Consider the following 12,060-nt stretch of genomic DNA (forward strand, 5'->3'; position numbering starts at 1 on the left):
CTCAACTCAATAGTTTAAACTGTTAGGTAAGGTCCCAAGATATAATTTATATTATTTTCTAACACTTTCGGTAGAGGTGTTCATTGATATATTTAGGTCAAGTTCGATCCTATAATTGTATCCAACCCAACTTCTAATATGTTACAAATTGTAAACTTGACCCATTCAAATTTTTCTAGACCTAAGCAAGTTGGATATATTAAATAGGCCTTTTGTGGATATTATAGATATCCCTGAGTTGGACTTAAATTGTTGATTTTAATGAGTTGGACTTGATTAGAACTAAGATTTAGGCTCAATAAATTAGCTCAAAACCTGCAATAAATTGTAACAAAAAATTTAGGCTTAACAACAAATTAAGCTTGTTGTTATAAGGTATACGGGTTGAGTCGGGTTGGGTAGATTTCAAAAATCTCAACCCGTCATCAAACCGGTGATATTCATTTCTTAAGTTTTTTTACCCTTGTTGTTATAAGGTATACGGGTTGGGTAAATTTCAAAAATCTCAACCCGCCATCAGACCCATGATATTCATTTCTTAAGTTTTTTTACCCATTATCATCTGTAATATCCACATTATCCGATGACGAATTGGATTATGTCAGATAATGTAAATATTATAGATGAATCAATTTTTTAAAAACTTCTAGCTTTCAATCTAATAATCCAAGTCACAAGTTTGAAAAGTTAACATGGGTTGATATTGTTTTTTTTTTCATTATTTGAAATTAATTTTTAAAATAATGGATTTTTTTATTTTCTTTGTTTTTTTTTTTCTATCGAGACATCTCGATCTCATAACACGGGTTGCGGGTTAGGCAAGTTAACTCGACTCTTATTACCCGGGTTACATGTTTGTCATGTTAATTTGGGTTGACTCGAGTTTTTTTTTTGTTGTTTTTTACCTGATTTTATCTATTCATATTTAATTGGCCGAGAATTGAGTTAGATTGTTTTTTTCTTTTGAAAAATAATTTTTTTAAGTTATATTGATCATCTTTTTTATTTGATCTATTTTTTGTTATTGTTGTTGTTTATTTTTTTTATCATCTAATTAAAATAAAATTATCTTATTTAACCAAGTCGAGTTTGTAACTCAAGTAATAAATTTAAAAAAAAAACATAATTACAACATCTAAATATATTTATTATAGAAAAAAATATATGACACCGCGGCGTCGCAGGGTTTGACGTCAAGCACAAAGCAAACATATTTGGCCAGAAAATATTTTTCAAAATGTGGCGCAATCACCGCCATTAAAGAGCTCTTCACTGGCAGCAAAGCCTCCTCCCCCACAGGAAGTCTCGTGTTAAGAAAAAATATCATGATTTTTTATCAAGGATTTTACTTGATGAGAATAGTCAACATTCTACAACTATCCATTGTGATCGAGCTAAAGAAATCATGAAGCTCGTTACCTTTACAATACCATCCATAAGCAACCCAATAACTACAGAATTATCTGAACATGTTGAAGCTCGGTGCTTCAGTCAACAAAGAACTATGTCATGTTAATGTCTCCCTTACCACCAAAGTTTGTTGACTTCTAGATAGAATTTCAGAATTTTTCCAGCCCACAATTTGGTTTGTTGTGGGTTATGTCATGTTATCAATTGATTCTCCATACCATTTGCTCATACCATGTGGACTCAAAACTGCCCTAAAATCACTTCTCAAGCTAGGTTCTCCGGAACAAAATCATTTGGAAGATTGATCCACCAAAAACTTTACTCCTCGCAGCACTCTCAGCAATGGTGCTGATGTAATTATTTATAGTCACTCTCAGTGTCAGTACGCCCACCACAACAGACCACGAGTATATATAGCCAACCTTTCTTCTCATCTTCCTTTGCCAAATGCCAAGCAAATTTCAAACCCTGCCGTTAAGCCTCCCCCTTCCCTTCCTGGCAAAATAAACTCAGCCGGAAAAACCACCTGAAACCATTCCAGATGTCCGAACTACCCCTCCTACTCCTCTCCATTCTGGTCCTGGTTTCCCTGCCCTTCAAAGTAATTTCCCAAGATGTCAATGCAGAAAAAACTATCCTCCTAAACCTGATACAACAACTTGGCAATCCATCGTCCATTCAGTCCTGGAACTCATCATCCTCACCGTGTGAGTGGCCAGACGTGTACTGTGTCGAAGGCGCGGTGACTGGACTTGATCTTGGTAATAAAAACATTACACAGATAATCCCAGCATCAGTTTGTGACCTGAAAAACCTGACATATCTCAACCTGAATTGGAACTACATTCCAGGAGGATTTCCAAAACTTTTGTACAACTGTAAAAAGCTTGAGGAATTGGATCTGTCTCAGAATTATTTTGTTGGTCCGATACCTGATGATATTGATAGATTATCAAGTCTCAGGTATCTATACCTTCAGGGTAACAACTTCACTGGCAATATTCCACCACAGATAGGCAACTTGACAGAGTTGCGAACGCTGTTTCTGCACCAGAATCAGTTCAACGGTACGTTTCCTAAGGAGATTGGTAAGTTGTCCAATCTTGAAGAAATGGCGTTGGCGTATATTAATTTTGTGCCCTCTTCAATTCCAGTGGAGTTTGGTCAGTTAAAGAAGTTGAGGTTCTTGTGGATGAAACTCGCTAATTTGATTGGTGAAATCCCTGAGAGTTTGACCAATCTTACGAGTCTTGTGCACTTGGATTTAGCTGGAAACGATTTGGAAGGTAAAATTCCTGGTGGGTTGTTTTTGTTGAAGAATTTGACTAAGTTGTATCTCTTTAAAAATAAGTTGTCTGGTGAGATACCTCAGATAGTTGAAACGTTAAATTTGGCGGAGATTGATCTTGCAATGAACCATTTGAATGGTTCGATTACAGAAGATTTTGGCAAGTTGAAAAAATTGCAACTTCTGAGTCTCTTTGAAAATCACTTGTCTGGTGAGGTGCCAGCAAGTATAGGCCTTCTTCCAGAGTTGAGAGCATTTAAGGTTTTCACCAACAATTTGAGTGGAGTCTTGCCACCAAAAATGGGCCTTTATTCAACACTTGAAGAATTTGATGTTTCAACCAATCAATTTAGTGGCCGACTGCCTGAAAATTTGTGTGCTGGAGGTGTCTTGCAGGGTGCAGTTGCCTCTGAAAATAATCTCTCTGGGCAGGTACCTCAATCTCTTGGAAATTGCAACAGTTTGCGCACGGTTCAACTTTACAGTAACAACTTTTCAGGCGAGATACCAGCAGGTATTTGGACAGCCTTCAATATGACTTACTTGATGTTAAGTGAGAATTCCTTTTCGGGGGGGCTTCCAAGCAAGCTGGCATGGAATCTGTCAAGGTTGGAACTCAATAACAACAGATTTTCCGGTCCAATTCCTCCTGGAGTCTCTAGCTGGGTGAACTTGGTTGTTTTTGAGGCGAGCAACAATCTGTTTTCTGGTGAAATTCCAGTGGAAATAACGAGTCTGCCCCACCTTTCAAATCTTCTGCTTGACGGGAATCAATTTTCAGGTCAACTCCCTTCCACGATACCATCTTGGAAATCTTTGACTAGTTTGAATCTCTCAAGAAATGAACTTTCTGGCCAGATCCCAAGGGAGATTGGGTCTTTACCTGACCTGCGTTATTTAGATTTGTCTCAAAACCATTTCTCTGGTGAAATCCCTCCTGAATTCGGTCAGCTGAAACTTGTTGTCCTCAATTTGTCCTCCAATAATCTATCTGGGAAAATCCCAGATCAGTTTGATAACCTTGCCTATGATAACAGCTTCCTGGAAAATTATAAACTCTGTGCTGTTAATCCAATTCTAAATCTTCCAGATTGCCATACCAAACTTCGTGACTCAGAAAAATTCTCCTCCAAAATTCTTTCCTTGATTCTGTTTCTTACTGTGACCATTTTTCTAGTCACTATTATAGTCACCTTGTTTATGGTTAGGGACTGCCCGAGAGGAAAGCAAAAACGTGATCTGGCATCGTGGAAGCTGACTTCATTCCAGAGATTGGACTTCACAGAAGCAAACATTTTGGCAAGTTTGACAGAAAATAATCTGATTGGAAGTGGAGGATCAGGGAAGGTATACCGGATTGCCATAAACCGTGCAGGTGACTTTGTTGCTGTCAAGAGGATTTGGAGTAATGAAGAAATGGATCAGAAGCTTGAAAAGGAATTTTTGGCAGAGGTTCAGATACTGGGAACAATTAGGCATGCAAACATAGTTAAATTAATGTGCTGTATTTCAAGTGAGAAATCAAAGCTTCTTGTTTATGAGTACATGGAGAACCATAGCCTTGATAGATGGCTTCATGGAAAGAAGAGAAGTTCATCAATGGGAGCAAGTTCAGTCCGTCATTCTGTCTTGGATTGGCCCACGAGGTTCCAGATTGCCATTGGAGCTGCACGAGGCCTATGCTACATGCACCATGACTGCTCCACTCCTATCGTTCATCGAGACGTGAAGTCCAGTAATATCTTGTTGGATTCTGAATTCAAGGCAAGAATAGCAGATTTTGGACTGGCCAAAATGTTGGCTAAGCAAGGAGAGGCTCATACCATGTCTGCTGTAGCAGGTTCCTTCGGTTATATTGCTCCTGGTAAGAGCATTCGACAACCTCATAGTGCGTTGTCAAGTATTGACTGTTCATTTTATTCCAGAAGAATTTTGAGATCACACCATTTAAAGCTACTTGTTTCTCATTTTTATCATTTCTATCGCAGAGTATGCCTATACAACAAAAGTGAACGAAAAAATCGATGTGTATAGCTTCGGAGTTGTACTCCTGGAATTGGCGACCGGTAGAGAACCTAATAGTGGAGATGATGAGGATACAAGCCTTGCAGAATGGGCGTGGCGGCAGTTTGGACAGGGGAAGCCTGTTTCTAATTGCCTTGACCAGGAGATTAAGGAACCGTGTTTCTTGCAAGAGATGACCGCTGTATTCAACCTAGGACTCGTTTGCACTCACTCTTTACCATCCAACAGACCTTCTATGAAAGATGTTTTGGAGATCCTGCGCCGATGTTCTCCAGACAATAACGCTGAGAAAAGGACAGTTTCCGAGTTTGATATTGTTCCTCTTCTGGGAAGTGTTACTTGTCTTTCAAGTAACAGACGCAGTAACAGACTGTCTGACGACGACGACGACGACTTAGTTTACAGCGTATGACGTATCATGGCTCGGCCCCCTTTTTTTATTTTCTTTTTCTTTTTTGAAATACAATGTACAAAGGAATAAGATGATTCGAGGTCTCTTCCCACAATCGAGAGCAGCCCCTTATTTCTGATGGCCGTGACGAAACGGCAATTCAACACCTCTTAATTCAGACCCTTGGTTAATTCTAACGACTGCGGAACCAGATCTTAGATTGTTGCTTGGGCATGTGGATATTAAGAGAAACCCTTCCACAACACTCCTGTCCTATTTCAGACAGCAAGCTCATGCCCATAACACTTTTTAAAGACAGTATTGTGGGGCCACACGTGGTGCATGTTACAGCAGGAATATCTACCAAATTCGCAAGGAACACATGCCAAAATTTTGTCCACTTCCAAAGGTTGAAGAGAGAGAACTTGCATCTCAACAATTCAAGTATACAGAGACAAAACCCTTTACAAATCACACAGTTGATCCTGTTTGCAGTATAATTGATTCCAAATAAACATGAAAAACAAGAAACTGGCCTTCCCACGCCCACAAGGAAACAACAAATACAACTCTATAACAGCTTAAAAAGTCTTCAAAGCACCGGAATGCTCAACAGCTTCTTGCTCCAGCAAGTTCACTGCTTCTTCCAACCACAGCAATATAACACACCCAAGACTTGGTCAAACCACTGAGATATTCACAATTTAATTCATGGCTGACCTGTCCCAGTCCACATGATAGTGCCAAACACAAACCAAGAACCCGTGACGAATGGTAGCAATTAATGTTTCACTTACCAAATCGCTGGTCCTCTCCTTTCTGAACAGTAATCTCATTTAATTGTTCCACCTTCCTAATTTTTATGCAGTTGACTTCAAACTCAACCTGCCAAAAAAGAGCCATGCAACAACCAAACAGGACAGCATAAAGATACCATGATTAACATAATGAAATTCAGGGTTTTAAACTGCATGCCTTATCATTGGCTTCTGCAAGGATTCTGACCTAGCACCGTCTTGAGAATTTACAACTTTCCCAATTGCAGTCTTCGGCTACATAATACAACATAAAGGCAAAAAGTTCAGTTAGCTTCCTGACAAAATATTGAAGGTACAAAATAAAGGAAGGGTTAGTGTATCTGAGCCTTGGACACAAAACATGGTCAAGGTTCTTAAGCACAGTTACTGGAAACATAGCACTTATAGTGGTGCAGGACCTGCCACCACATATGCACCAGTTAGGAGATATTCTGTGCAAAACAATTAGCATGATAAGACTATCGAAAAAGTATTAATTATAGAACCTTACAGTAGCTGCACAGAAAAAGAAACCTAGCATATACAGTAACTCAGATGTTTCAAATTCATCTGCTAATTTAGATCTGCCCCAATAAAGATCTAGTTGCATGAAACCATTCATCATGAGGTCCTGATTTTCTACTTGCAAGAGCTACAAGGCTGGAGGTCTCTAACAGATTTCTGGAGTTCAAAAGCAAGATTCTCCTCAAATGAAATTTCAGACAAGCAGTGTCATTGTCACAATGACCCATTTCCATGGGGAGAGAATGGGGAAAGAAAGAAAGAAAGAAAGAAATGAACAGGCTACGCAGTGAGTAAATGCAGAAAATTCCTCAACAAACAATAGTAAAGTAAAACAGCAATTTAGATTTTAAACCTCTAATTCCTCTGGCAAGCCTTTTTGCAACACTCGGCTCATGTTTAAACATCCACTTTCCAGAACCACATCCGCATCCACAGCACTTACATTACCCTGCAAAGATCCCCAGTCTCACTATCTCCAGAACTTCCAGTATTGCCACAACCATCCGCTACAATCTTTAACCCAAAAACTTCAAACAGAATAACTCACCTCGCAGTTGAGGTTCTGAGTGCCAGAATGTGACCTTATAACGCTGTCAGCATATTCTACAACCGCTGTCTGACAAAATGGTTTGACAAGCTCTTGGTCAACCTCCATGGCTTGACTAGTGCCCGTTACCCAATTTAACAGTTTTCTGGAAGATCCATTCTCCATTAAGTTTGACCCCAAACCTGCAATTTTGTCATTTACACCAGTCTCATGTTTTTCCCCAGTTTCAAAATTTGGTATTTCCTGTGGACTGAGCATCTCCTGTTTTGTAATTGTATTAACCATCGATTCCATTGGCTCCATTCCATTCATATGATTAGCTGGTTCTAGCTCATTCCTAACTATTGGTGAATCATGTACATCCATAGAGATCTGTCTATTTAATGGCGAATCCTGATAGACAGTTTCACCAAGCTGCATGGCATCGCCCAAACCATCTTTTTCCCTCTCCAATTGCCCACTAGATGACCTAACCTCAGAGTTGCTAGCAACATCCTTGCAGTTGCTACCAATGTCCCTAATTGTTGAACACCCTAATTTAACACCTTCACAGGAATTAGCCAGAGATGTCACACCACACCTGCTAACACTACTGGAAGGAGAAACAGACTGAGGTCTTAGTGGGCTAGAACAAGCCTGTTTCTCTGGCTTCAAATCCTCCATTTCACAATCATTTTTCCGCTTAACAGGTGCCACACCAGACCTACTAACACTACTGGAAGGAGAAACAGACTGAGGTCTTACTGGGCTATAACAAGCCTGTTTCTCTGGCTTCAAATCCTCCATTTCACAATCATTTTTCCGCTTAACAGGTCTCTCAGCAGACCCAGACTGAGATCTTGCAACATCTTCACCAGTTTTGCTAGTGTGCTGGTTAATATGCCGTGATGATCGAGATCGCTTGTACCCATCAGGGAAAACAAAGCCTGGAAGCTGCCTTCTACGAACATGAGAGACGTATATTTCCATCCCTGGTTTCCAAAACATGTACATGTTTATCTCTTGCCTAAACTCATCAACAGTTCCCCGGATATCAAATTGCTGGCCCTCCTGACCAGTCACTCCCTCTTTCCTCTGCAAGCCCATGAAGAAAGCACAATGTGGGCATTGCTTGGATGCATCTATATACTCATTTGGATAAGGATGGCACTGCAGCATCCCATTGGTGTCCCGCTCTATCTGTGAATGAAACATGGAAAGGAAAATTAGTCAAGTAAGCATAGCTGTCATACTTTGTTGGATCTTTTTGTCTTCAAATAAAAATAAAAATAAAAAGCATTCGCCACTATGTTAGAAAACATGGCCAAAAACTGAGAGAAGTGAGTTTGCAACGAGTATAAAGGTAAGATGTGTACCTTCAAGGTAAGTTGTCTAAGCCGAGACTCTACCCAGCCTTTCCACGCTAGCAAATCAGCAGCAACAGCTGCAACTATGTCAACTTGTAGGTAATTTTTGTATGCCTCAAAGAAAAGATAAGGCTCAAAAAGAGCACTCCACTGTGCCTTGTTCAGTTCAATCTCCTGCAAAGAGAACAGAGTGACAAAGCAAAAGGCATCAGTAGCATGATGCAGGAAAGTAAAGGAGAAAAGGTTATTACTTATGCTCTCACCTCGCATATCCTGTTACCACTTTGGAATTGCTCTGTCATAACACGAAGAGTACTTGTAGACACATTATAGCTAGAATTCATGCAAGGATATGCAGGAGTTATTATTGGCATATGATGAAACCGGTCCCGAGGGTTTTTGCGAGGATCCCATACAGGAAACCCAAGATCATCTTCTTCTATTGAGCATAGCATCACAGGATTCGGCCAACGCCATTGTGTATAGACTCTGAAGAACCGAGAGACTAGCATACTAGGAATTGCATTAGGATAAAGCTGGCACACTCGAGCAACTAGAAGAGCCCAGTTTACTCCACCAAGGAAACCAGTGACCTACACATTTAAGGAGATGAAAACCATGATTTGGTGTGAAATGGCAATTGCAGTGAAATAACTCATCAAGATGCCCAATCTTACATTTGAATAAACGCCGCGCCTTTTAGCCCAGAACTTCAGACATCTGAGTGTTGTCCGAAAGTGCTACAATATTTTTAATGGTCAAATGACTGTCAAATCACTGAAGCACTTGAATAAAGTAATTTAAAAGAATATGATAAGTCACCTCAACATTTGGAACAAGTTTAAGAATTTGATCGGCAACCCTGCACCCATTTAGACTTCGAACAGTTTGCTCATCAACTTCATAGAGCACAGACCCATTGGAGATGTCCAGGTCCTGTTAATAAGTTAGTTCCAGATCAAATTGAACAAGCAACAAAATCAGTACTTGCAATTTTAAAATGCATCAAATCATAAAAAGGAGAAACTCCAGAGTCCAGACTTAGCTACCAAAGCTCATGACAGGAGAAAAACATAGTTGAACTTGAAACTGACAAGCCCAAGTCAGCTAAGAAGCATTAGATGAACAAACAATATGCCGCATAAGCTGTGCTACTGGCTGTTAAAAGGCAACCCCATCAACAAAATCCATGCAAAACAGGAGTAAAGTATATATATAATAATCCTCTTCAAAGATATTATACAAATACCTACAAGACTGTCATCCTACATGCACTTAAAAGTATTTGCTATTGGTTATGGTTATAGTAGAAAGGGATGGGAGAAGTGCGTCTCAACCTCAAAAGTTTAACAAAAAAACAAAAAAGGGTTCTCTCAATATTAAAGTGAATCTCAAATCATAAAAGAAGCAATGCTAGACTCCATGTATTGCCACTAAGGTTAATTTTCAATAATAAGAAAAAAAAGGAGGGGGAGTGGGAGGAGGGACTAAACCATACCAGCATATAAATGTTAAAGTGAACTTAAATAGTTTGAGGATCCCATGCATTCATACCAATATGCATGACATGGATATTTCAAAGACTAGGGAGCTTACTTCTGGAACAACCAAAAGGGATATACTCGCATAAAGAAGATCAATTGATATTCCCTGGAATTTAAACTTCATAACCGGGACATGAGCATCTGGAACTGGCTGAAGTTCAGTAACTTCTTCCATTTCAGCCAGTTTATCATGCAAGGTAATAAAGAAATCTTCCTGAAAAACAACTTAGAGTGTCAGTCAAGATACCCTAGAACTAAAAGAAAATACACCACATTCACGCATCACCTCTCGATTCACGTAAGAAGGCCCAACGCACAGGGTATCTATGTCAGCCCCGGGACCATGCACCTGTTAAAATAGTAATCATTGCCAAAGATGCAAACAAATAATGCGATTAGATCACTGAAGTAACAAAAATATAGGATTGCAACTTATTTAGAAACAACAGCCTAAGTACTCTAGTGTCCTTTTGAATGCTTTCAAAAAAAAACCCACTTGTTTCATCTGGTAGACAAGCCTGCATCCTTTAACCAAAGTATGGGCTAGGGATTGACTACCCCCACACAAAATGAGTGCTGATTGCAACTCAACCCCATAGGATTTGAGTGAGACAGAACAAAGCAGTTCAGCAGAGAACCACCTGTCTAGGTATTTGCTAAGTACACACTTGCTGCTAGATGGTTTGAGCAAGACTATAAAAGATTCATGGTAAGGATACATTTGCAGCCAGGCGTCTCAAGCAAGACTATAAAAGGTTCGTGCTTGGGATAAGAGGTCATCCATAGTGACAATTTCCTAACTTTATAACGACTTCCATTCTCTGATTTGCTAATCTAATCGCAATTTCCTATTCAGCTAAAAACTACACATTAGAAACCCAAAAGCACGTTCAACTACTCATATAACTCCGCATATATAACTACAGAAAACCATAAAGAAACAAAGAAATTGATCTCAAATGCACAAAAAATAATATAACAAAATCACAATAACTCACCCCAAGACGATAAGACCCAAAAGTAAAAATAACAGCATTGGCTTCCTCTACCATCTGATCAGTATATCCCCTTTGACGCGTCAATTGCTTAACCCAATCTTTCACAATCTATATAACAACAACAACAACAACAAATCATCTAACTAATTAAAAAAAACAAATCAATACCCATAATTTCTGTGATCATTACCTGATCGATACCGCCTAGAACCTCTTCTCTCTTAATAGTTTCATCTTTGCTCTCGTTTAAGCCCGAGTCAACCAAAAACTATCGATAAAATCATAGCAAATCAATAATAAGTAACCTTAATTGAAAAACAAATTATAAGCAATTGCCAATTACCTTCTCTAATTCGGCATTTCGATGGAGATCAGGTTCAGTGGGACCCGCGACGGATATGGGTTTCGTGATTCCGTACCTCTTCGCCGCCGTACCGTTTGAACTCTGAGAACCCACCATTCCGATTTTCTCCAGAAAAAATAAAATAAAATAACAAGATTGAAATAAGGAGAAGATTAACAAGTCAATAAGAATTTTTTTTATTTTTTATTAAAAAACCCTAATTTGAAGTTGATAAAAAACTGAGGATTATTTAAGATTTGAAGAAAAGTCGGCTAAAAAAATTGAGAGAGAAAGGAAAGATCTGGAGAGAGAGGGGGGGGGGGAGAAAGGGGAAGGGATCGGTGGGCTAGGGGGTGTTTGGGGGGTAAGAATCTTATGATATTTGTTAGGGAATGGGGATGTTTACTTTAGATTTTTTTACATATATAATTATTTATTAGTAACAGACAAAAATACAGATAAGCACGCGCTTTAATATTCGTCCTCTTTTCTCTCTTTTTTTTTTCATATCATAGTAGAATTTGTTTAATTTGAGTTTTTTAAATATTTGATTTTTTATTTAAAATTATTCTTTATATTTTTAAATTATTTTAATAATACTGATATTAAAAATAATTATAAAAAAAATTAAAAAAATATATTATTTTAATATATTTTCAAAAAAAAAATTTAAAAAGTAACATTTATCACATTTTCAAATGAATTCTTAGAAGGTAATTGGAAATGTGATATTTTTTAAAATATTTATTTTTTATAAATATATTAAAATAATATTTTTTATTTTTAAAAATTATTTTTAATATCATGATTCAAAAATATAAAAATTAATTTTAAAAAAAATAATTA

The 12,060-nt window shown here is 38.2% G+C and overlaps 2 protein-coding genes across 3 annotated transcripts; one reads left to right on the plus strand and one right to left on the minus strand.

The window, feature by feature from the left end:
• Positions 1-1,319: 1,319 nt before the first annotated feature.
• Positions 1,320-5,229, plus strand: LOC133674744 (receptor-like protein kinase HSL1). Its single transcript, XM_062095959.1, has 2 exons — positions 1,320-4,562; positions 4,687-5,229. The coding sequence occupies exons 1-2, from the start codon at positions 1,952-1,954 to the stop codon at positions 5,133-5,135; spliced, it is 3,060 nt and encodes a 1,019-aa protein (XP_061951943.1). The 5' UTR covers positions 1,320-1,951; the 3' UTR covers positions 5,136-5,229.
• A 268-nt stretch (positions 5,230-5,497) lies between these two features.
• LOC133674745 (nuclear poly(A) polymerase 4-like) lies at positions 5,498-11,573 on the minus strand. 2 transcript variants are annotated; one of them, XM_062095961.1, is made up of 13 exons: positions 11,215-11,573; positions 11,062-11,139; positions 10,872-10,979; positions 10,160-10,222; positions 9,926-10,087; positions 9,152-9,265; positions 9,007-9,069; positions 8,593-8,922; positions 8,339-8,503; positions 6,984-8,162; positions 6,789-6,884; positions 6,090-6,166; positions 5,498-5,999 (listed from the first exon to the last, which is right to left on the minus strand). In XM_062095961.1, exons 1-13 carry the CDS (start codon positions 11,329-11,331, stop codon positions 5,975-5,977), a joined length of 2,577 nt encoding a protein of 858 aa, XP_061951945.1. In that variant the 5' UTR covers positions 11,332-11,573; the 3' UTR covers positions 5,498-5,974. The 2 variants fall into 2 exon arrangements, with proteins under 2 accessions (XP_061951945.1, XP_061951946.1); XM_062095962.1 differs by having other exon boundaries at positions 6,120-6,166; positions 11,215-11,572.
• Between the last annotated feature and the right edge of the window lie 487 nt (positions 11,574-12,060).

The sequence above is a fragment of the Populus nigra genome, chromosome 15, assembly GCF_951802175.1.
Source record: "Populus nigra chromosome 15, ddPopNigr1.1, whole genome shotgun sequence".
Taxonomy (NCBI): domain Eukaryota; kingdom Viridiplantae; phylum Streptophyta; class Magnoliopsida; order Malpighiales; family Salicaceae; genus Populus; species Populus nigra.